The 24,865-nt window shown below is 38.1% G+C and overlaps 2 protein-coding genes across 7 annotated transcripts; both read left to right on the top strand.

The window, feature by feature from the left end:
* The first annotated feature begins 162 nt into the window (after window positions 1-162).
* Window positions 163-24,039, top strand: LOC311053191 (uncharacterized protein). Of its 6 annotated transcripts, none has more exons than XM_084068645.1 (13): window positions 163-737; window positions 2,977-3,042; window positions 3,154-3,261; window positions 3,371-3,607; window positions 3,853-3,895; window positions 20,847-20,866; window positions 21,528-21,740; window positions 21,859-22,206; window positions 22,311-22,568; window positions 22,866-22,950; window positions 23,109-23,157; window positions 23,281-23,501; window positions 23,632-24,039. In XM_084068645.1, the coding sequence occupies exons 1-13, from the start codon at window positions 686-688 to the stop codon at window positions 23,702-23,704; spliced, it is 1,773 nt and encodes a 590-aa protein (XP_083924771.1). In that variant the 5' UTR covers window positions 163-685; the 3' UTR covers window positions 23,705-24,039. The 6 variants fall into 6 exon arrangements, with proteins under 6 accessions (XP_083924771.1, XP_083924770.1, XP_083924769.1 ...); XM_084068644.1 differs by having other exon boundaries at window positions 3,142-3,261; XM_084068643.1 differs by lacking the exons at window positions 163-737; window positions 2,977-3,042; window positions 3,154-3,261; window positions 3,371-3,607; window positions 3,853-3,895 and adding exons at window positions 18,588-18,634; window positions 18,742-18,831; window positions 19,419-19,484; window positions 20,106-20,225; window positions 20,331-20,567 and having other exon boundaries at window positions 20,771-20,866.
* Window positions 5,255-7,641, top strand: LOC311053281 (uncharacterized protein). The gene is made up of 5 exons (XM_084068741.1): window positions 5,255-5,389; window positions 5,496-5,754; window positions 6,128-6,215; window positions 6,325-6,373; window positions 7,273-7,641. The coding sequence occupies exons 2-5, from the start codon at window positions 5,598-5,600 to the stop codon at window positions 7,360-7,362; spliced, it is 384 nt and encodes a 127-aa protein (XP_083924867.1). The 5' UTR covers window positions 5,255-5,389; window positions 5,496-5,597; the 3' UTR covers window positions 7,363-7,641.
* Window positions 24,040-24,865: the final 826 nt, after the last annotated feature.

Here is a 24,865-nt window from a genome sequence, read left to right as displayed (position 1 = left end):
GTATTTTCACTGCATCAAGCATCAGATATCTCATGTTTATCACTGACAATGTCAAACCAGTCTGCAGTCATTCATTAAATGAGTTACGTTGCCAAATTTGCCAAATTTGTACTATTTAATACATTAAAACTACACCCTTAGCTGAGTATAGACTTTGCATACTGTAGTACTCTATACTCACTGTATAACTTGTGGATGTCTAGGCATGACATGATACAAAGATGAAACTGTTAATTGAATCAATATATCTCCTTTAAATACTGCAATTGAGTAATCATCTAAATTTAAAGTAATTACAACCAGAAACTATAGGCCTACTTTACTGCTACTTTGCTTGACAGTTACTTTGATATAAGTGCCGACTTACAGTAAATGATTAGTGGCTGTGAAATCAGAGTTTTAAATACATAAAGAGGAAGGAACTTTTTTTTATGTTGTCGCACGTCAGCCCAAGTCTACAGTATATGTACAGTATGTTCGAACTATAGGTTTCACTCTATATCCAACACTCCACTGTCAACTGCCATAACTTCAGCTAAGTATCACCCTTTACTCTGTAAGTAAAGTGCTTTTAACAAATGGTATAATGCTTGGATTCCATGAACACAGTATTTTATAATTACTGTAATCTGTCACAAATGTCAGTTATCTTTCTAGCTAAAGAGACCAAAGGACCAGTCCAGACATGATGTTTGGAACTGGATGTGTGTTTGTGGCTTTGATCCTATCTGTCTCAGGTATGAATTTGTTTTCAAATTGTTCATGAATTTATTGTCAAATTGTTGCTATTAACTAATGGCAATTTTGCTATTTTCCAGTTATTCAAATGCACAGTAAAGTTGAAAACACTTCAAACATTTGATATAAGCAGTTACTTGCTTGTAAGTGATAGTGAAGTAGCAAGGTCATGTTAAAGGGGAAATCCACCCATTTTCAATATTTAACTATGTCATTAATATAGCATAAAGGAGTTGTGTGGAAATAAGAAAAAAGTTCCCCCCTTTCTGTGTTGCCTTGAACTGGAGGATTGATTGTGGGTTTAACATTGCAAATTACAACGTGATGACTCATCATGTTGTAATTTGCAATCCTGCTATATTAATGACATAGTTAAATATTGAAAATGGGTGGATTTCCCCTTTAACAGTTTTGAATGTGAAATGGATGAATGAGTCAGCAAACATTTCAGAAAGAAAGCCACAATGTGCATTTATAATGTCTCAGAACAGTAAACAGAACTAAACTAAACGGCAGTACATACAGACAGTCTGCCTATAATAGTCCTCTTGTAAATCACAGTCTTAATTCACCATTTGAACATGGACCTTGAGCAGCTGCAGGTGTGTGACACACAACTCTCTCACTGCAATACAAAAAGCCAATCAGCCCAATTAAACACAGACTTTAAATGCAGCTCAGGAGCGCCACCCTGTGGCACTACTCTAAGGATGATGATAATCCATAGACCAATTATTTGTTTACTAACATTGAGACTGGACGCACAGGTGATTGTTTCACGCAATCAATTCCCAACCTGTTGTTTCGGGGTGCGCTGGTTTCAGTACACCCCAACCCCCTCTTGTGTGTTGGCTAGTGAGGCGCGTCCTAACGAGACCTGATAGAATGGGTTTCATTGCGCGCATACTGGTTGCACGCATACTGGTTCTTATCAGTGTGACGTCGTCTGTTAAGGGGTCTATACCTCAGTGCCACATCACCTTGTACTGTCTTCATGTATTCAGCCTTTGGCTGTGCTATTGTTGCAGGTCCCAGGTGGCCGGAACAAACATTCAGATAATAATGTCCTGTTTAACAGGAGAAAGACGCACACAGAATGTTTTAGTTGTTTGCAGACTGGTTGCTCTCATTGGAATTTATTACAGAATTCACAGATCCACAATTTACTTTGTTTCCCATTTCTTTTGTAACTTTGTATTATCATTTCAATGTCTTTTACTTTATCTTCAACTCAGTTTTCACCAAAACACTCAATTAAGCCATCACTGTATCACTGGAGTTAATCACCATTACAATACTGCATGTTTTTCCCATATACTTTTCCATATATTTTCACATAGCAAACCTGTTACACAACATCATCACTTCAAAACATACAATGCAGTACCCAATCAGACCTTCATTAACTGTCTTGTCTTTCTCAGGAATATTCACCTTTAACTTAATGCACTTTTAGCATTTTCATTTAAGCAATTATACTTTTCTTCTTCTTACTAATAGCAGCTTTAAGTTACTGTACTTGAAATGTTCATTGACCAAATCCTGAGAGTTCAACTTATATAACCATGTCCAAACACAATACTATAGATTGTCATTTTTTTTACAGAACACACAAAATATACCAAAATACATTCTTAATACTTGTACAAAAACGGGAGCTCATAATGGGAGTGTGTATTAGGATCAGAAGGTCCTATGTAAACATTGCGCACTCACGTCGCCATTTTGCATTGATTGCTCCAGCCAAACTACTGTGTTTGCACTGGATTCATTCACAAACAATAACCACATCTTGTAAACACTTTAGAGTTAGGCTCCACCATCAGAACGTGTACTTAATGTTATAATGATCACATTGATACCATTCAGTGAGTTAATGCACCACAACTAACCTGTTTAACAGGAGAAAGACGCACACAGAATGTTTTAGTTGTTTGCAGACTGGTTGCTCTCATTGGAATGACGTGAACTTCCCGTCTGCAGGTATTAGTATCCCATGAGGGAGAAAACACTCTGATACTGCCCCCTACTGACCAAGCTGAATACTCTTACTGATAAATTTACACTGACAGCTCCAAAAACGATTTCAAAGCACAAAATAAAATAAATAAATCAACACAAAAATGTGACACATTATGGGTGGGTCACACTATCATGTTTTGATGACCTGTGTGTATGACTTCCTTCCTGATGATGATCTGTGCTGATGTTCTTATAATGTAATGTATTCTGTGTCAGGAATTCTGGGACAAACAACACACATGTGTGTTTTGAAGGGATCGACAGTAGATCTGCCATGTCCAGGTACACATCGCACTCACAAATCAAACACAAACTGTTATACTGGACTATTTAGAGAATGGTTAAATGTTGAACAGCTGTCTGATATTACATGTTATGTAGTGAATTCTGCAGAGGGTCAGTCAACTCACAGAATCGATGAAGTGAGAGAGAGTGATGCAAACATATACCAGTGCTCAGCAGACTCCACTGATACATCAAGCTTTAGTCTCAGTGTCACAGGTACAGTAGTAGTAATAGTAGCATGATGAAATGCATGTATTCATTAAATAATCAAATTGGTAATTGTTATACATTTCTAAAGAACATTTATAAAAAATGTGACCTGTAGAGCTACAGGTGAAGGTGATACTTGGTCCATTGAGAGAGGAACAAAGAGTGATTTTGAACTGCAGTACCAGCTGTCCTCTGACTGACAGCCACACCTACATGTGGTATAAGAATGGACAGTTCCTCTATGAGGACGCGTCTCCCTGGTACCAACTCCTTGATAACAGTGAGGAAGAAGTGATCTACTCCTGTGCTGTTAAAGGTCATGAAGCTCTCAAAGCCCCTGATGTTACAGTTGGTGAGTGAGTGGTGACATCTATTTACAATGGAGATACTGTACAGTAGCTAATTATTAGAGTTTGAGATAGGTACTGTAGGTAAAAGTCTATCTAACTAAATCTAACTTTCCTTGTAATAAATCATACTATTACAATGTATTAAGTATTCTGACTAATGTTTTACAATAAGGGTTTACATAACTTCTCATCTCTCGTCTTCTCGTCTCAATCATTCCAGTAACTGCATGTCATTTATTTCTCACAGATTCTATCAATCCAAGCTGCTTTAGAATGACCTATGCTGATGGGAGAATGTGTCCTAAATCATTGATGAATAACTCCTGTTCTATTCAGAGGTTAGAGACATCGTTGTTTACTCAAGTTACAGTAGTTGTTTACAATATGTTTCTCTAAGGGTTGAGATTTACATTAGTAGTATATTGATATTATTATTTAACAATTTACAATCAAACTTCAATTGTAAAAAAAAATACTAATTAAATGCAGTGAGCATCTGATGATTTTTATTTGGTTTATTCATTAAAGCTGCACTATGTAACTTTCCTCTTCTACCCCGGATTTGAACCCGGTTTCCTGCGCAAGTGCTGAATTATTTTCCCCATTGAGCTAATAGAACCTGCCTGCTTGCTCAGGGGATACATTGAATCTTGACCATCAGGTCAGATGTGTAGACCTTTTTCATATATTATCTTTATATTCCTTTATGGCCGCCCCCAGGCCACCACTTTGGACCCACTTTGAAAAACTTAGACTTAATAGACTCATTATAGATGTTGGGTTCAGGTCAGATTACAGTACTATTTCTGAGGAATGGATTACGCTTCAGCACTTTGACTTGAGATGAATAAAGGTGCTTGTAATGCGACTTTTCGTTTACTGGGAGGTCTGTAGTGGAAATATAACACAAGTCATGGCTGCTCAAAGTCAAGTGTTGATGTATTTTTTTAAATCAATGAATAATGTACAACAACAACAACAAGTGTTATGTGTGGCTATCTTTTTGATTTGAGTGATTCACTACATCACCAGTCACAGCAGACATTTTCTGTTGTTCAGCAACATTATTGATGACCTACTATATGTATTTATCATCTCAACAGATCTGAATGTTGAAGTGATGACTCTCAGTAATCGTACTGCGATACTGACCTGTGGTACCAATTGTACTGAGAGAGACCCCAAACCCACCTTCAAGTGGTTCAGGCATAGAGACTACAATGGCACAGGTCAGCAGCACAATGCTCCTAGATGTCCTGATTACAGTTATTACTGTGTCGTAAAAGGCCAAGAGGATCTCCGCTCTCCTTCAGTGTGTGAGTATTAATCAAACTGTCTGTTTATTTCAAATAATTGCTATAGTCATGCTGCATAATGGATATATCAGTACTAAAACATTAAGTTCTTTAGTCCATACTTTCAGTTTCCCGTCTATATTTCAGGTGTTTCGGATAAAAGTTGCTGGAGAGTGAATTATTTGAAGCGGAGAATCTGTGCTCTGATCGGCTCATCGGTGGACATTTCCTGTTATTATTCACACCCCACTGGTCATCAGCTGGAAGATGCATTCTGGACTACGTCACCTATTCAAGTGAATCCTAACAATCTGATGGAGGTCCCACACTATGTAGGTCGTGTGGAATTCTCTAACAAGCAGAACCATCACACCCTGACAATCAGAAACCTGACAGAGAATGACTCAGCTGAATACAAATTCAGATTTCACACAAATCAGAAAGGAGGACAATATGGTGGTTATCCTGGAGTGACCTTATATGTGACAGGTATGTTATTGATCAAGTGTTTGTACCCACATTTTATTCTTTAGTGATAAAACAATGAATTGATGACACGCCCACCATAACAGATTATAACCATTGTGACTTTCAGGCCTGAAACTGAAGATGATTCCTGCTGCCATGGCAACAGAGGGACAGAGAGTGACCACTGGTGTGTAGCAGCAGCTGTCCTCTGACTGACAACACCACCTACATGTGGTACCAGAACAGACAAGTTGTAACCCAGAAACAGAGCCAACAGAACTATGTGGTTCTAGACCCAGTCAGCAGCCAGCATGCAGGAGAATACTCCTGTGCTGTCAAAGTTCAAGAGGATCTCAGAAGTCCTGAAGAAACTCTCACTGTCACATGTGAGTAGAGCTTTAAAATATTTCACTGCTCACGTGTTGGAAAACTTTATGTGAAATTGAGGATCCAAAATATCTAAGTATATATAAGTAGTAAATAATATGTGTATAAGTATACATTTGATCATGTGGGTTTCCCACCAACACCACAATAGATTTAGATCTGTTTTATTCGTAATAAAATACATTTGATCCTGCAAAGAAAATCTGTTAGTCAGGTACCCAAAAAGTATGATCATACTTTTTGGGTACTAACTATTATGAATGCAACCATAAATGATGATCACTCCAAAAAATACTGTTCATACTGTAATAACTGTTTAATAAAGATTGTGTGTGTTTAATTATAATAAATATCTATATCTCTACTATACAGCACCAGAAGCAGTTAAGAATGCAGTTATAAGAATCACTACAGTCGGTCTCTGCCTGTTTTTTCTTTCTCTGGCCTGCATGTGTATCAGGTACAGAATATTTTAAATCATGTTTATCCACCCTAGTTTTTATCTACATTTTTTTTTTTTTTTCTACAAGTGGAGGCTTCAGTTATTATTGTTTACCTATTCAATATAGAAAGAAGAAAACTCAGAACTCCAGCACTGACCCAGCACAGACTGGACAGGTATTTACAGAATTCAAATCTATGTGTGCTTGTTTGCATGCGTGCATGTGTGCATGTGTGCCTGCGTGCGTCCTGCAGAGAGCAACAAAAGAGAAAAGTAAAAGAAAGATTCACAGATGTAAAATATAATACATTAAAACTTAATTAATGTATTATTGATTTAATGCCCACATATGGAGATCCTTGATATCATCAGTATATGCCCCATATATGGCCATGCCCCTTTTGTGCCCATGAGTTGACTGATTTGTTTGCTCCTGATGCCATGGTGACATATTTAGGTTAGACAACACACTCCAAATTTGCGTGTAACTGCATTGGGAACTCCTTATATGGTTATGACTGAGTCATGGTGACATGAACGTGTCACCATGTGACATGGTGTCAGAGGTCCGCCCGCCGACCGGTCGGCCAGCTCCCTTAAGCCAATTTTAATATAGGATGGGAGACGAGACATCTCCCTCTCTCATCTTATAATTGTGGCATTTAGCTACACTCTTATCCAGAATGACTGACATATTGTCCAGTGGCTTAATGGCATTTTTAACATTACCGAAGCATCGAAACATTACGAAGCGGATAAAAGTGCCAAACTTTGCATGAGGCTTCTTTACTGATGGATTCTAGCCTAGGAGCCAAAAAAAAATCGAATAAAAAAACATGCCGATTAACCTTTTGGCCTATAACTTTTGAACCATAGGTCATTTAAAAGTTAAGGCCAAAGGTGAATTGGCCAGTTATTTTATCATAAAGAAGCCTCATGAAAAAAATGAACGATAACAAGGCTGAGGATTTAGAGTAGTAGATAGAAGAACAAAGCGCTGCTACAAAGTAACTATGTAAGATAAAAAGTAAGCAGCCTAGCAGATTGAATCTAATATTTATTTTCTCTCCATCAGCCAGTCTCTGATCCTGATTATTACGACGTTGTAGCCATGGAGATGACCCCTACAACTTCAGGACAGAGAGAAGAGCAGCAGCTTGGATGATCTTGTGCTAAATTCATTCAGGTTGTAGGTACAGTACCTGTACAGGGACCTTTTACAGGATATTAATACATTATCCACCATATTTAGTGAAGTTTTATTTGGTTTAGTTGGATCTTTGCAAAGGTGCCTACAAGCATACCTACCTACTGAGCATTTTTATTCATTTCTTGTTCTGAACTGTCATTTTAATCTCTTATTTTTCTGTTTTATTTTAACTTATTCTTATTTCCTGTCATCGTAACTCTTTAATTAACTAATTAGTATTTCATTCAATACTGTACATGCCTCCCAAAGGGGAGCACATTGACACATCCAGCAGGGAAATGCTTTTTTGGAGGGGGGAGTTGTTGGTGGCCTGGGACGGGTGGCTTTGGCTATTGATACAGATGTGTGATGTCACAAGGATGGATGGATGAATAAATGAATGAGTGAGTGTAGGAGGGGGGTGAGAATGGAGGGAGGGAGGGATGGAGGAAGGAAGGAAGTAAGGGATGGATGGAGGAACGGATGGATGCATGAATTGGGGAGAGATGGGTGAAAGATGGAGGGGGGATGATGGAGGAAGTGAGAAGGATGGAGGGATCGAGGAAGGGATGGAGGGAGGAATGGATGAAGGACGGAGGGATGGATGGATTGAGCAAGGGAGGGACAGATGAATGGAGGGATGGATGGTGTGAGGGATGGATAGATGAAAGAGGGATGGAGGAAGGGATGGAGGAACGGATGGAGAATGTTATTTGATATCATTTTAATGATCTTGTAACATTGTTTTGAAAATGCTGTATATAAACTTCTGAAATGAGTGTTTGGTGCATTATTTGTTGTAACAATGCTTCTAGCCAATAACTTTTATATAGTTGGAAAACCATTTCCCTATTAAATGGAGCCCCATTTGTAAGGAACATGCATGTGTGGGATGAGCAGCACAGGAGTATGTGGGTTGCGGCCATGAAAAAAGGGGAATATATTATTATTATTATTATTATTATTATGTAAACTCCAATTGTGGCCATTTTGCATCTACCTTGTTAAGCATATATTAAAATGGAGCTAAGTGGAATCAATCTATTGTCATGTGATACTGTAAGTAACCACTGCAGGAGTACCAGCACAAAGACACATATCAAACACAGTTGAAAAATCTCCTTTAAATAGGCTACTAAGTAATCACTGTTACTACAGCACATCAAGCATCACCATGTTTGATTCAGAACTTTGCTTGTCAGTTAGTTCGATATAAGAGAGTAAATGCAGAGAGAGAGAGAATAGAGGAATGATATACAGCAAATGATCCAGCTGGCCGAGAATTGAAACAGGGAAGTGAACTCTGAGTTTCAAAATAAAGAGGAAGGAAGTCTTTTCCATGTTGTCACAACCCAAGCCATATGTGTGAATTACTGGTCTAAGTCTCAAAAAATTTCATCCATTACTCAGTAAGTGAAGTACGGTACTGTTGATTTTAAGAAATGATTTAATGTTAGAACACATATTTTCTAATTAAGCTGTCACATGAATGTTTTTACTCAGTCATCTTTCTAGCTAAAAAACAAAAGATGATGTTGGCTGTAACAGGATGCGTGTTCCTGGCTATTCTCAAGTCTGTCTCAGGTAGGAATTTGTTGCTGTATTTTCACCTGTGTCCGTGTCTGTCTGTGTGTCTGTGTGTCTGTGTGTCTGTCTGTGTGTCTGTCTGTCTGTGTGTGTGTGTGTGTGTGTGTGTGTGTGTGTGTGTGTGTGTGTGTGTGTGTGTGTGTGTGTGTGTGTGTGTGTGTGTGTGTGTGTGTGTGTGTGTGTGTGTGTGTGTGTGTGTGAGACAGTAAACAGAACTAAATTAAGGCCAGTTAACACAGACAGTAAGCCTACGGTCCTCTTGTAAATCACAGTCTTAATTCACCCTTTGCAGGTGGAGGTTTAGCAGTTGCGTAACAACTCAATCTGGCACTACACTTACACTAAAAGGCAGTTCACATCAAGAACTAGAAAAGTCAACTCCACAGAGTGCAGGTCTTCGCCAGGCCGGGTTGCCTACCCAGGGCCTGCAAACTTTGGCAGTCAGTCATAGCCAATTGGTCCAGTCCAGCCTGGCAGAGACAATGATAACTATGAAAATAGTTACTGTATAACAATAATTATGTGAGCATCCACACTTATGAACAATGATGTTCTGTAAATGTGTGATGTGTTGACCGTGACCAGGGGCGGATTAACCCTTCGTGGTGCCCGGTGCTTGGACACGCCCCGGCACCGTTTTGTTGTTTGGGGGGGGGGGGGGGGGGGGGGGGGGGGGGCAAACCATACCTCACTGCCACATCACCTTGTAGGATGAAACCTTTGCTGTGATGTCATGTTTTGATTCAAATCTGTCCTGGTGATCTTATAATGTAATGCATTCTGTGTCAGGAATTGTGGAGCAATCAAAAACCATGTGTGTTTTGAAGGGATCATCAGTAGATCTGCCATGCTCAGGTACACATCCCACAAGAAACACAAACTGCTATACTAGACAATTTAAAGAACTGTTTCATTGCAAACAGCTGTCTGATATTCTGTTATATAGTCAATTCTCCAGATGGTCAGTCAACACAAAGAATCGATGAAGTGAGAGCGAGTGATGCAAAAATATACCAGTGCACAAACTCCACTGACACTTCAAGCTTTAGTCTCAATGTCACAGGTACAGTAATAGTTACAATGCCAGAAATGTATTAATGAATCATCTAATTGTTAATTGTGTATTTCTAATGAACATGTATACAAATGTGAGTATATAGACCTACAGGTGAAGGTGATACTTGGTCCATTGAGAGAGGGACAGGGAGGGATTTTGAACTGCAGTACCAGCTGCTCTCTGAATGACAGCCACACCTACATGTGGTATAAGAATGGACAGCTCCTCTATGAGGACTCGTCACCCTGGTACCAACTCCTTGTCAACAGTGCGGAAGAAGTGATCTACTCCTGTGCTGTTAAAGGTCATGAAGCTCTCAAAGCCCCTAATGTTTCAGTCGGTGAGTGGTGACATTATCAAATCTGTTTATAATTGAGATTCTGTATAGCTGTTTATTATATACAGTATGTGTATATACTGTAGTTTGAGGTAGATAGCTAACTAAATATATCTTTCATTTTAATAAATGGTGCTACGTACTGCACTAACTATTCTGACTAATGGTTTACAACTAGAAGCGTTGCAATTCTGGGAAATTGCAAAGTGTGGTTGCGCCAAAGCCGGTCGTGGGTCGTGGCTGCAGGGACTCGAGGGATACGCCGGGAGGAATACCGTCGGAGGCCGCGCGACGTGCCATTCGAATCGGGTGCTGATCGGATCCTGCCTTCGTGATACGTGCCGTTTTGATGAATGTAATGAATGTAACAGGCCAATCGTATTGTCACGTCACTCCTGACATTGCTTTTATTTCATTTTGAGAGGATTGATCCCCCCAAAAATCATGTTTTTGCATCGGTTACGTTTTGTGCATTTGTGGCGCCCCCTATGGGTCAAAGTGGAAATGCTTTTGGGGATTTGTTGAGTAAACCACACGTGATTCAAATTTGGGATTGACCGGACTTTTCGTTCGTGATTTCTGGCATTTTTGGTAAAACGGGCCCCTCCCACTAACTTTGGAAGCCATTTACGGATGAACGGTAAGGACTAAAATGCCGTTTGGATATGTTTATCGCATGGGCCCAGAGATCATGTGTACCGATTTTTGTGAAATTTGGACAAAATATGTGGGAGGAGGAGCTAAAAGTGTGTTTTGAAGAAAATTCAAAATGGCGGAAAATATATCCTGACGCAAATGCGTCATGACCCAAGGAATCTAGGGGAAAAAATATTTTTATTTTACGACCTACAGTTCAAGAGTTATAGGCCAAAACGTAAAGTGGGCTGTTAAAGCGCCACCATGAGGCCGACTGGTGTAATTCTTTTTTTAATAATTTTGGACTAAATCATGAACCACCTCTCCAAGTCTTGAATCTCTAGCCCTTAAAGGGTAAGACCACTTTTGTAGAGGTTTGGGTTGTGTATTTACCTTGCCATGATGTAACTCCAAAGGTGGGCAAGAAATCAAAAATAATTGCTCCATTGATTAGAAATTGATAATTCAAAATATGCTCCTCATTGACTTACATTGTACGGTAAAACAGCTCTCAAAGTCACTCTTTAGCACATAAATGAACCCAAACATAGCTGATTCAGACAATATAGAGCATCACCAAACCCAGTACTGTTTGTTTTTTTTAATAAAAATGTCAACTTCCTGTTGATTTTACTATTTGAAGATCTGGATCCAGATCCGCCGATCCAGTCCGGGTTTTCTACTTATTAAAAATGGCAAAATCAACAGGAAGTTGACATTTTTATTTAAAAAAAAACAGTACTGGGTTTGGTGATGTTCTATATTGTCTGAATCAACTTTGTTTGCGTTCGTTTTTGTGCTAAAAGAGTGACTTTGAGATCTGTTTCACCGTACAATGTAAGACAATGAGGAGCATATTTTGAATTATAAATTTCTAATCAATGGAGCAATTATTTTTTATTTCTTGCCCACCTTTGGAGTTACATCATGGCAAGGTAACTACACAACCCAAACCTCTACCAAAGTGGTCTTGCCCTTTAAGGTTAATGAGAAAAAATACTTGAATGGGAGTTTTTTCATTTTCCCATTAAAGTGGATGGGGAAATTTAATGCACTAATAAATCAATATCAATTAAACTATGTAACCAATCTCAAAGTACAAGCAGTCTATTCCCGGTGAAGCCGGTCATTTTGTAATATGGCACAAAATTGGGAAAACTAAACTGTGGGAGAAATAGCGAATGAGAAAAAAGCGGCTTTTTTTTCACTAGAACAATAGTCTGGTTGCCCTGTTAGGGCAACCACACTAATAAGTGTTTACATAATGTGTTTGGCAAAATCATGTCAGTGACTGCATGTCATTTATTTCTCCTAGATTTTGTCAATCCGAGCTGCGTTAGAATGATCTATGCTGGTGGGAGAATGTGTCCTTTGTCATTGATGAATAACTCCTGTTCTATCACATACTTCAGAGGTTAGACACAATTATCTTTGTTTGTTTACAATTCCTAAGGTCTGAGGACTGCGGTTCACTGTATCATATTAAACCATATATTAAAGATTTCAGGCCAAGGACCCCTTAGCTGAGACTAAGAGAGAGACGAAGCAGGGAACCCCGGCCCACTTCATATATTCTATAAAATTGTGTTGCACATTCAACTTTTTTTTAGAAAGCCTCTCCATGCAACTTGATACGAGGCTTTCAAAACATATAGCTGATTGTTTCATCAATGTGAGACTAGCTTGAAAGTATACAAGTTCAGCTTTGATGGCTTCATAGATTTATATGAGAGAACTGCAGTATCATCAGTGTAAATTAAATGGTTTTATCTACGTTCACAGATGATCTTTGCTAAAAACATGTTGGATTCATGTTCTATTTTCAGTAATTTAAATTTTTCGAAAGAAAAAAAAGGTTCCCACACAAAGACTTGGCAGCCCCCTTTAGTAACTATTCAGACTCATCGATAAAGTGCCAGCATTCTACCAAATAAAATGTCAAATTCTCAACTCTAAAATTAGATGCTGAAAAAATACAGTGACCGGAGATTCTCAGGTATTTTATAAACAAAATTGACTTTGTGAGACATAGTGGAGTGGACTCAAGCAGACTACAATTGTCTTTAGAGAGAGATGACAAAATGAAAAACAAACAAGGAGCAGGTACTGTACTATAGAATAAAAGGCATTGGGCAGGCTGAGAAAAAAAAGAAGAAGAAGAAGAAAGCATACAATATCTTGTGGAGATCACCACCCTGGTTAGGCCATCCGGCCCACCAGGGCTGTAATGTCACTTTTCCACTACACAGTATCTATAGTATCTAAATACATAATAACTCCCTGGCTCCAAATTGGTGAAAGAACTGAAAGCGTAATAGATTCATTTGAAATAGGTATGGGTTTAATTCCAGACTAGTTTCTGAGGAATTCATTAACATTTTTAAGAACTTTAGCTTAATATTATAATTTCAATGAAAATTCTAATAATTATTATTTCTATATCTTTAGCATGCTGGGAGGTCTGTAGTGGAAATATAAAAAATGACTAATCAAAGATAAGCTTGAGGTCTTTTCTAAGATTATGAAATAATGAGTGGCATTTGTGTGACTGGCATGTAGAGATGATCTATAGATGATCTTTTTGTTCCTTTGCTACATCACCAGTCACAGCAGAAATCTTCAGTTTTTACAGCCAACATTACTGTTGACTTACTGTATGTAATCATCTTCTGAACAGATCTACATGTTGAAGTGGGCACTACTACCGGACAGAATGTTATACTGAGTTGTAGTACCAGTTGTACTCTGACAGACCCCAAACCCACCTTTCGATGGTTCAAGAAGAGAGACTACAAAATCAAAAGTCAGCAGTACCATGTTTCTAGTCCTTCTGATCACAGTTATTACTGTGATGTAAAAGGCCAAAATGATCTCCGATCTCCTTCAATGTGTGAGTATGAATACGCTGAGTTGCTTGAGATAATTGCTCTTTTCATGCTGCATAATGAATATGTCAGTACTCAACATTTTATGTGTTCTTTCTATGTTCGTTTCCTTATTGTCTATGTTTCAGGTGTTCAAGGTGAAAGTTGCTGGAGAGTGAACTATAGGAAACAGAGAATATGTGCTCTGGTTGGCTCATCAGTGGACATATCATGTAATTATTCATACCCCACTGGTCATCAGCTGTTAGATAGATATTGGTTTACGACATGGGAAAGTGGTGAAGAAAATCCCCCAAAACTGACCGAGGTCCCACACTATGAAGGCAGAGTGGAATTCTCTGGACAGACGAAGAACCATCATATACTGACAATCAAAAAGCTGACAGAGAGTGACTCAGCTAAATACAAGTTCAGATTTCACACAAATCAGGCAGGAGGAACATATGTTGGTTATCCTGGAGTTGAAATATATGTGACAGGTATGTTATTGATCAAGTCTTTGAACTTAAGGATAAACTTGACTTCTCTCAGTTGTTTTCTTTAGTGAACATGCAGTGAAGTGATGACAAGCCCACCATAACACCAAATAACACCATTCTGACCTTCAGCCCTGAAATTGAAGATAATTCCTGCTGCCATGGCAACAGAGGGACAGAGAGTGACACTGGTGTGTAGCAGCAGCTGTCCTCTGACTGACAACCCCACCTACATGTGGTACCAGAACAGACAAGTTGTAACTCAGAAACAGAGCCAACAGAACTATGTGGTTCTAGACCCAGTCAGCAGTCAGCATGCAGGAGAATACTCCTGTGCTGTCAAAGGTCAAGAGGGGCTCAGAAGTCCTGAAGAAACTCTCACTGTCACATGTGAGTAGAGTTTTAAAATATTACAATTTCACTGTCCACATTGGAAACCTTTTGTAGTTTCCTGCAGTAGTAACAATCCTATAACATAAACAACACAGTATCAATAGATTTATAAATAAATCAACATGACAGCTTGATCTCGTCAAAAATCATTTGAAATTTGATCCAGCAAAATAATGTAGTCTCTGTACAATATATTTTTATTTTATAATTATAATAAAAAGGATGTAAAATATATGTAATATAAAAGGATGTTTCTCTCTATATATTTATTTGTAGCACAATCATCATCAGTTAAGAATGCAGCTATAGGAATCACTGTAGTCTGCCTCAGCCTGGTCTTTCTGGCCTGTCTGTGGATAAGGTAAATCTAAATATTGAAATGAATACTTTTTCATCCATCATAGTTTGTTTTTCACTTTTTGTATCTACATTTCTCCTGTTCTGTTCCTACAAGTGGAGGCTTCTGTTTTTATTGATAGTAATTAGTGTCCTAATGAATTCCTTACTGCTTCAATATAGGAAGAAGAAAACTCAGAACTCCAGCACTGACCCAGCACAGAGTGGACAGGTAATTACAGAATTAGAGGACCCCAAACTGCAGTTTGTCTTGTGTGTGAGAGAGATCTAAAGACAAATAATGAATCCTCCTCACCCCACCACACACACCTTGTTTGTTCTGTCTCCCCACCAGACCAAGTCTGATCCTATATATGAAAACATATCAGCTGTATCCAGGACACCGGTCACTGCTCCACATGGAGAATCCACAGAACAACACTCCAGCACCCAACAACCTCAGACAGAAGATGTCCAGTATGTCAATGTCAACACCTGGTCCAAGTGAGAAACACCTGCTTTTATAAGGGAATGAAGCACAGCTTCTGATATATCATTTGGCTCATTAGAGGTGAAATTGTTGGCACAAGTTTGTGGAGAATTGACTGAACTTAAAAATCTTGTGTAATGAATTGTTCTTTCTCCTGCAGTCCTCAAGTCCAGGCAGCTGCTGAAGATTCCTCTGAGTTGTACAGCACAGTAAACACACCACCCAAAGTCTGAAAACATGTAGATCACACCATGTACAGTGCATATTCAGATGCAGAACAACTTTGACTGAAGCTTTGTGTATGTACAAAGATGGGTGCTTCCTGCTGTGCATATATTATGCATGTATTGTTTTTATTTTATCCATACATTAATGGAGTTGCAGTAGGTCCCCTATATTGTTTGTTTTAGTTGTTTTTACAGTGTTATGTTACAGTAATTGTGTCAGTGAGAATATGTGGTCTTTAAGCCAGATTGATTTCAACAAATACTAACACACACACACACACACACACACACACACACACACACACACACACACACACACACACACACACACACACACACACACACACACACACACACACACACACACACACACACACACACACACACACACACTCTTAAAGGACCACAAGAGAAATAAGGGGAAATAAGCTCTTGTCATTATTGTCTTTTATTCTTTTGACAAATAGGTACAGTACAAAATATGATGCTTCCTGCTGTGGCAGACAGTGCATACATTATTAATGTATTGTTTTAATGTTTTCAATAAAAATGTCAATCAAGCAATCAATCAATCAAACAATTCACTCCTTACAGATTATGGTTTACTAAATAAAAAATCTTTATCAATCTTTAATGTTTTTCATTAAATAATTCTGTCATTGTGTTTTTGCCATGGGGACATGTTAGTAATATTTGATCTCTTATATGTTCCAGGTCAAATGTATCCTTATGTTCAAATCATATTCAAACCAATGAATAATAACTAAGAACTCTTTTAGGATTATTTTTAACAACATGAAACAGGAAATGTGGCAGGATGCCACTACATGTTTTTTGCAAATGGTTTGTCTGAGGGCAAGCTAAGTTTGACCCCTCTTCCTCTTTTTCGTCCAGCAGCATGTCAACTTTCTGCAGTCATTTTGCATCTTCATTTTTAATAACTGAATGGAGATGGACAAAAAGTGGAACCAGTATTGTGATACTGTATGTACCACTGCAGTGCTACCAGCACACAGACATACTGGCCCTCATTTATCAACGCAGCGTATAAACCGGCGTATATTTTTCCATATATTCGGTTGAAGTCACATTTATCAACGAATCCTACACAGCCGATCCGAGCGTACATTTGGTCCCAGCCTTGATAAATCTCACGTCTGAAAACGAGCGTCATTTAAATAACACGCCCTTAAATATTGTCGAAACACCCCGATTTTACGACATGAAGAACCAGAATACGACCAAAGAAAGAGTTTCGCTGGCTCGCCTCGCCTCGCTGCCTGTCAAGTCACTCACACAAACACACACACACACACACACACACACACACACACACACACACACGCACGCACACACGCACGCACGCACGCACGCACGCACACATGCACACGCCTCTCTCTCTCTCTCTCTCTCTCTCTCACACACACACACACACGTGCCCAACTGTGTCTTTCATAATCCGTTACGGTACAATCTTTGTCAGTCACGTAGGCTTGTAGCCTACATGAATGACATATTATGATACCAATTACATCGCCATGAATGGAATACGTTTATTTATTTACCCCATACCGAGCATTGCGCGTTCAAGTTACACTAAAGCAGTCATGTAGGCTATACTCCCCATGAGACTCGGGCGGTCTGCAGACTGCAGTGATCCCGTGCCGCAACCCACGTTATAAGAGATTGGAGCGTCAGGTTTATATCCTTAACCCAGCCAGGTTGTAGCCTATAGACTATAACTCTCTATGACATAACTCCATACCATAGGACAAGCTACTGAGTTTGTAGACCTCACTGTCAATGAAAAGATGGTCGGGAGTCCCGACCGCGGGACTCCCGACGCAAAAACGCTCGTATATTTTTGAAAATAGCAGATCTACAAGCTCACAATGCGTCGGCTTGTGAGCTTGTAGATTTGCTATTATCTTCAATGCAGCCAGATCTACAATCTTATCTGAATGACTGTTAAAGCAATTTGTTTAAATTACTTTATAAAATGTTATATTTTCACAGGGATTATTTATTAGTGTAGATATACTTTTAGGAGTGGATTATGTGTCTAGGTGCCTGTCAGACAGTCAAACAATGCTGCTCCGCAGGTCTAGGATGGAATGCACCTACTTTCGTCTGCGCCCTTCACCGGGTATGGTCTAGTATTGATAAATGCCGAAAGGTGCGGCGCATTATTTGGGCTGCACCGCGTTGATAAATGAGGGCCACTGTATCAAACAGAACCTTGTGTTTTTTCCAGTTACCATGAGGTCAAATAATTTTATTTTCACAGCATCAAACATCAGAAATCACATGTTCATCACTGACAACCTCAATCCACTCTGCGGTCATTTATGAAATGAGTTGCAACTTTGACAAATTTGTACTATTTAAGAAATTAAAACTGCACCCTTAGCTGAGTATAGACTTTGCATAGTACTGTATACTCACTGTATAACTTGTGGATGTCTACATAGGAATGACATAATACAAAGATGAAACAGTTCATTGAATCAATAGATCTCCATACTACAATTGAGTAATCATCTAAAGTTAAAGTAATTACAACAAAAAACTACGTATATTTCACTTTTTTGTTTTTACTTTGCTTGACAGTTACTTCAATATAAGTACTAAGTACACCACTTACAGTAAATGTTAGCGGCTGTGAATTCAGAGTTTTAAAAAAAAAACACGAAGAGGAAGGAAATTTGTACGTCAGTCCAAGTCTACAGTATATGTACAGTATGTTTGAACTACTGGTCTCACTCTTTATCCAACACTCCACTGTCAACTGCCATAACTTCAGCTAAGTATCATCCTTTACTCTGTAAGTAAAGCAATGTTGATTTTAACAAATGCTATAATGCTTGTTTGGATGTTTGGATTCCATGAACACAGTATTTTCTAATTACTGTAATCTGTCACAAATGTTAGTTATCTTTCTAGCTAAAGACCAAAGGACCAGTCCAGTCATGATGTTTGGAAATGGATGTGTGTTTGTGGCTTTGATCCTATCTGTCTCAGGTATGAATTTGTTTTCAAATTGTTGCTATTAACTAATGCCAATTATGCTGTGATATTCCATCACAATGAGTTACAATGAACAGGTTTGTGAATTTGGCTGTGATATGTGTTTCCTTTATGTTATAGGAGTTAAAGGTGAAGCAGTTATTCAAATGCACAGCAAAGTTGCAAACACTTCAAATATTTAATATAAGCAATTACTTGATGGTGATAGTGAAGTAGCAAGGTCATTTGAACAGTTGTAAATGTGAAATGAATGGATGAGTCAGCAGACATTTCAGAAAGAAAGACACATTGTGCGTTTATTATCTGAGAACACAAAACTGAACTTGAGCAGGTGTGTGACTCATCAACCCTCACTGCAATACAAGGAGCCTATCAACCCTATTAGACACAGACGCTAAATGCTGCTCAGGAGCACCACCCTGTGGCACTACACTTAGAAATGATGATAAATCATACCTCAGTGCCACATCACCTTGTACTGTCTTCATGTATGCAGCCTTTGGCTGTGCTGTCATGTTTTGATGACCTGTGTGTATGAATTCCTACCTCCCTGAAGAAAATGTGTCTGTGTTCTGTGTCAGGAATTCTGGGACAAACAACACGCATGTGTGTTTTGAAGGGGTCAACAGTAGATCTGCCATGTCCAGGTACACATCACACTCACACATCAAACACAAACTGTTATACTAGACTATTTAGAGAATGGTTAAATGTTTTACAGCTGTCTGATGTTACATGTCGTCACCTTATTAAACTAATGGCCTAAGTCATTTTTTGAGGAAATGATATTTTTGCCTAAATCAGCTCCTCATGACACTGGCCACCTCTGGTAAAATCGCCCAACTCCTAATTGAAAAGGATCATGCTGTTCATGCCCCTTTTAGTATAAAACACGCCCCTTTTAGTATAATGGCCTAACTCCCTAGTGTGACTTAGGACAAAATAGGCCTTTTGTTTGGCCTAAGTCACATGTTTTTGTGACTTAAGCCAAATTATTTACTGATTTAGGCCATTTTGTAATTTGTTTTGCTTTTTATTTTGGCCTAAGTCAGATTTAATCCTATTTAAACCTATTTCAATCTCTTATGTTACATAACTGACAGTCAGTGTTATTTCTATTTAAATAGTCATAATTTGTTATAAACATTTTGGGTGAAATGATTAAGAAATATCATATAGTTTTGTTCTGGATCAGTTTTTTATTTTTCCTGAAAACCTTGAAAAAATGACTTAGGCCATTAGTTTAATAAGGTGACGATGTTATGTAGTGAATTCTCCAGACGATCCGTCAACTCACAGAATCGATGAAGTGAAAGAGAGTGATGCAAACATATACCAGTGCTCAGCAGACTCCACTGATACATCAACATTTAGTATCAGTGTCACAGGTACAGTAGTAGTAATAGCATCATGATTAAAATGTATTCATTCAATAATCAAAATGCTAATTGTTATATATTTCTAATGAACATGTATACAAATGTGACCTGTAGATCTACAGGTGAAGGTGATACTTGGTCCACTGAGAGAGGGACAGAGAGTGATTTTGAACTGCAGTACCAGCTGTCCTCTGACTGACAGCCACACCTACATGTGGTATAAGAATGGACAGTTCCTCTATGAGGACTCGTCTCCCTGGTACCAACTCCTTGATAACAGTGCGGAAGAAGTGATCTACTCCTGTGCTGTTAAAGGTCATGAAGCTCTCAAAGCCCCTGATGTTACAGTCAGTGAGTGGTGACATTTTATTTACAATTAAGATAGATGTTTATTATTATAGTTTGAGATATCTAGCTAGTAGGCTAGCTAACTAAATCTCAAACTTTCATTTCAATAAATGATGCACAATGATGAAGTATTCTAACTAATGGTTTTTAAGACATTGTGTGTGTCTCAGTCATTTCAGTGACTGCATGTCATTTATTTCTCCTAGATTCTGTCAATCCAAGCTGTTTTATAATGACCTATACTGATGGGAGAATGTGTCAGTCATTGAGGAATAACTCCTGTTCCATCACATACTTCAGAGGTTAGACACATTATATTTGTTTAGTCCAGTTACTAGTTGTTTACACTGATGGGTTTCCCTAAAGGGTGTCACTTTTCCATAAAGGCTGACACAAACATTATTATGTTAAACCACATGTTATATATTGATATACAATTATTAATTTACCTTTCATTTAGGAACAGCAAGCAATGAGCATTTTACCAAATCAAACAAAAATGTAGTTAAATTGTTCAACTAAAATTAGTTGCTCTAAAAATGCAGTAAGCAGAGCTTCTGAGGACTTTTCTAAAATGTATTTCTATTCTCATTTGTACAAATATGGGTTTCGTATTACATTTATTGTTTCCGAGGAATGGGTTGTTTTTAAGCACTTTAAATTGAGATTAATAAAGATGTAATTGCAGTGGGAGTTCTTATATATTTCCTGCTATATCTAGCCATGCTGGGAGGTCTTTAGAGGAAATATGAAACATGACTGCTAAAAGTTAAGCATGATGTATTTTCTAAAATCACAAAATAATGTTTAACATTTGAAAGAGACAGGATCCAATGTTATGTGTGTGGCCATCTTTTTGATTGAGGAGTCTTCACTACAGTACATCACTAGTCACAGCAAAACAATTCTGTTGTTCAACCAACATTACTTGTGAACTACTGTATGTACTCATCATCTCAACAGATCTGCATGTTGAAGTCAAGACTGTCGCTAATGAAGTGAAACTGACCTGCAGAACCAGTTGTACCTTGACACACCCCATACCCACCTTCTACTGGTACAGGGCTAGAGATTATGTTATCACTAGTCAATGGCACACTGTTAATAGAACTTCTGATCAACACAGTTATTACTGTGTTGTAAAAGACCAAGAGGATCTCCGCTCTCCTTCAGTGTGTGAGTATGAATCAGACCGTCTGTTTACTTGAAATAAATACTATATTCATGCATAATTGGTCACGAGGTAAACATCGTGTTCTACAGTTTCCTTATATGCATACTGTCTATATTTCAGGTGTTGAGGGTGAAAGCTGTTGGAGAGTGAATAATATTAAACAGAGAATCTGTGCTCTGATCGGCTCATCAGTGAACATATCATGTAATTATTCATACCCCACTGGTCATACGGTGGTAGACAAATACTGGTATACGACTTGGCAACATGGTCAAAATAATCCCCAAAAACTGACCGAGGTCCCCAACTATGAACATCGTGTAGCGTTCTCTGGACAGACAAAGAACCATCACATCCTGACAATCAAAAACCTGACAGTGAATGACTCAGCTGAATACATATTCAGAATTCACACAAATCAGGAAGCAAGATATGGTGCTTTTCCTGGAGTGACCTTAAATGTGACAGGTACGTTATTGATCAAGTCTTTAACCACATTGTATTCTTTAGTGATAAAACAATGAATTGATGACAAGCCCACCATAACAACAGATTATCATTGTGACTTTCAGACCTGAAACTGAAGATGATTCCTGCTGCTGATGCAACAGAGGGACAGAGAGTGACACTGGTGTGTAGCAGCAGCTGTCCTCTGACTGACAACCCCACCTACATGTGGTACCAGAACAGACAAGTTGTAACCCAGAAACAGAGCCAACAGAACTATGTGGTTCTAGACCCAGTCAGCAGTCAGCATGCAGGAGAATACTCCTGTGCTGTCAAAGGTCAAGAGGAGCTCAGAAGTCCTGAAGAATCTCTCACTGTCACATGTGAGTAAAGCTTTAAAATATTAAAATTTCACTGTCCATGTTGGAAACTTTTTGTAGTTTCCTGCAGTAGTACCAATCCTATAACATAAACAACACAGTATCAATAGATCCATAAATAAAAAAACATAAATCAAAATGACAGCTTGATCTCGTCAAAAATCATTTGAAATTTGATCCCTCAAAATAATGTTAGTCTCTGTACAATATGGTTTTATTTCATAATTATAATCAAAATGATATAGAATATATTTCTGCAATAGTAAAAATGTATGTTTCTCTCTCTATATTTCTTTGTAGCACAATCATCATCAGTTAAGAATGCAGCTATAGGAATCACTGTAGTCTGCCTCAGCCTGGTCTTTCTGGCCTGCCTGCGGATAAGGTAAAACTAAGTATTGAAATTAATTCTTCTTCATCCATCATAGTTTGTTTTTCACTTTCTGTATCTAAATTTCTCATTTTCCATAAGTGGAGGCTACTGTTTTTATTAATAGTAAATTAAATTACATTTAAATCAAATTCCATACTGATTCAATATAGGAAGAAGAAAACTCAGAACTCCAGCATTGACCCAGCACAGAGTGGACAGGTATTTACAGAATTAGAGGACCCCAAACTGCAGTGTGTGTTGTGTGTGAGAGAGATCTAAAGAAAAAGAATTAACCCTCCTTACCCCACCACACACACCTTATCTGTTCTGTCTCCCTGTCAGACCAAGTCAGATCCTATGTATGACAACATATCAGCTGTGTCCAAGACACCTGTCACTGCTCCACATGGAGAACCCACAGAACCACAGGATGAGCTTCATTACAGCAGCGTCCACTTCCCTCGTTCTACCAACCATGAAGTGTCTCTCTACTCCAACACCCAACCACCTCAGACACAAGAAGATGCCCAGTATGAAGCCATCAACTTCAACACTTGCTCCAAGTGAGAATCGCCTGTTTTTATTAGTGAATGAAACACAGCTTCTTCATAACTTGAGATATAACTTGTCTCATTAGAGGTGAAATTGCTAACATACAAATCCTTGTGTGATGAATTGTTCTTTTTCCTGCAGGCCTCAAGTCCAGGCAGGTGCTGAAGACACCCCTGAGTTGTACAGCACAGTAAACATACCAAACAGAGTGTGAAAACATAAAGATCGCATCCTGTGTGTGCAGAACAACTTTCCATGTGATGTACAGTATACAGTACCATCCTATTTCAGCACCGTTACATTACATCACACACTTATGTGACATTTATCCAGAGACACCTGAATGAATGAGAAAATTGGGATTCCTTATAATTAACTCACATGTACCTAACCCTCCAGAGAAAGTTTAATATAGTTTAGAATTTTAGCTTTAATTTATTTTCATTTCGTTTTGACTTAGTAAGTTTGAATTTGTTTTTAATGTGGGTTTACTAGTTTAGTTAATTTATTTTTTATTGTAATGGGGTTGTCAGCGGCAAGATTTAAAAACCTCAGAAAAAAAAAATGACTTTTTTATTAGCTATTATTACATTATTACTATTATTATTATTATTATCATCATTATTATTATTATTGTTGTTGTTGTTGTTGTTGTTGTTGTTATTGGTGTTATTGTTGTTATTATTATTATTACATTTATTATTATTGTTGTTGTTGTTGTTGTTGTTGTTGTTGTTGTTATAAACATCATGTCAACTCCCTGTGGACATTTAGTATTTTCATTAAAGTGGGTTTAAGTGGAACCAGTCCTTTGTCAAGTCAAGTATTATGTACCACTCTAGAACCACCAGCACAAAGACACATATCAGATATGAGCGGCATTTGGGCAGTAGATTCAGCCATTCATATGAGATCTTGTTTTCAAATGCTGCTGAGCAGTTTCACACTATTAAGCAACCACAGCAGGTCACATGTTCGTCACTGACAACCTCAAACCACTCTACAGTCATTCTGGAAATCTGTTGCAACTTGCAACATTAAAAAAACAATGCAGCTTTGACCGTGTCTTTGACCGTTGACTTAAGCTTCATTTAATATACAACACCTGACGTTGCATAATTGTATAACTTGTGGATATATATATATATATATATATATATATATATATATATATATATATATATATATATATATATATATATATATATATATATATATATATATATATTCTTTTTCTTTTTCTTTTTTCTTTTTACAAAAATGTCTGTTGATGCAAAAACGTGGACACATCATCAGTTTTGTTTCCTGGAGTCACTGGGTGTTTTGGGTCTTGCAACAGACACCCTCCTCCAGGCGACCCGACCGAGGCTGATCA

This window comes from Gymnoscopelus microlampas (assembly GCF_963454915.1).
Source record: "Gymnoscopelus microlampas genome assembly, chromosome: 2".
Lineage (NCBI taxonomy): Eukaryota > Metazoa > Chordata > Actinopteri > Myctophiformes > Myctophidae > Gymnoscopelus > Gymnoscopelus microlampas.
Note: the sequence above shows the minus strand (reverse complement) of the source record. Positions and strands in the feature narration are given on the sequence as shown.

Excerpts from the sequence above, each read along its gene's own strand:
- LOC311053281 (XM_084068741.1), top strand. The coding sequence starts at position 5,598 with ATGTGGTACCAGAACAGACAAGTTGTAACCCAGAAACAGAGCCAACAG. Across the intron at positions 5,755-6,127 it reads AGAAACTCTCACTGTCACAT|CACCAGAAGCAGTTAAGAAT; the intron begins GTGAGTAGAGCT and ends TCTACTATACAG. Across the intron at positions 6,216-6,324 it reads CTGGCCTGCATGTGTATCAG|AAAGAAGAAAACTCAGAACT; the intron begins GTACAGAATATT and ends TATTCAATATAG.
- LOC311053191 (XM_084068642.1), top strand. The coding sequence starts at position 18,696 with ATGAACACAGTATTTTCTAATTACTGTAATCTGTCACAAATGTTAGTT. Across the intron at positions 19,485-20,105 it reads AGTAGATCTGCCATGTCCAG|TGAATTCTCCAGACGATCCG; the intron begins GTACACATCACA and ends GATGTTATGTAG. Across the intron at positions 22,207-22,310 it reads AGTGACCTTAAATGTGACAG|ACCTGAAACTGAAGATGATT; the intron begins GTACGTTATTGA and ends TGTGACTTTCAG.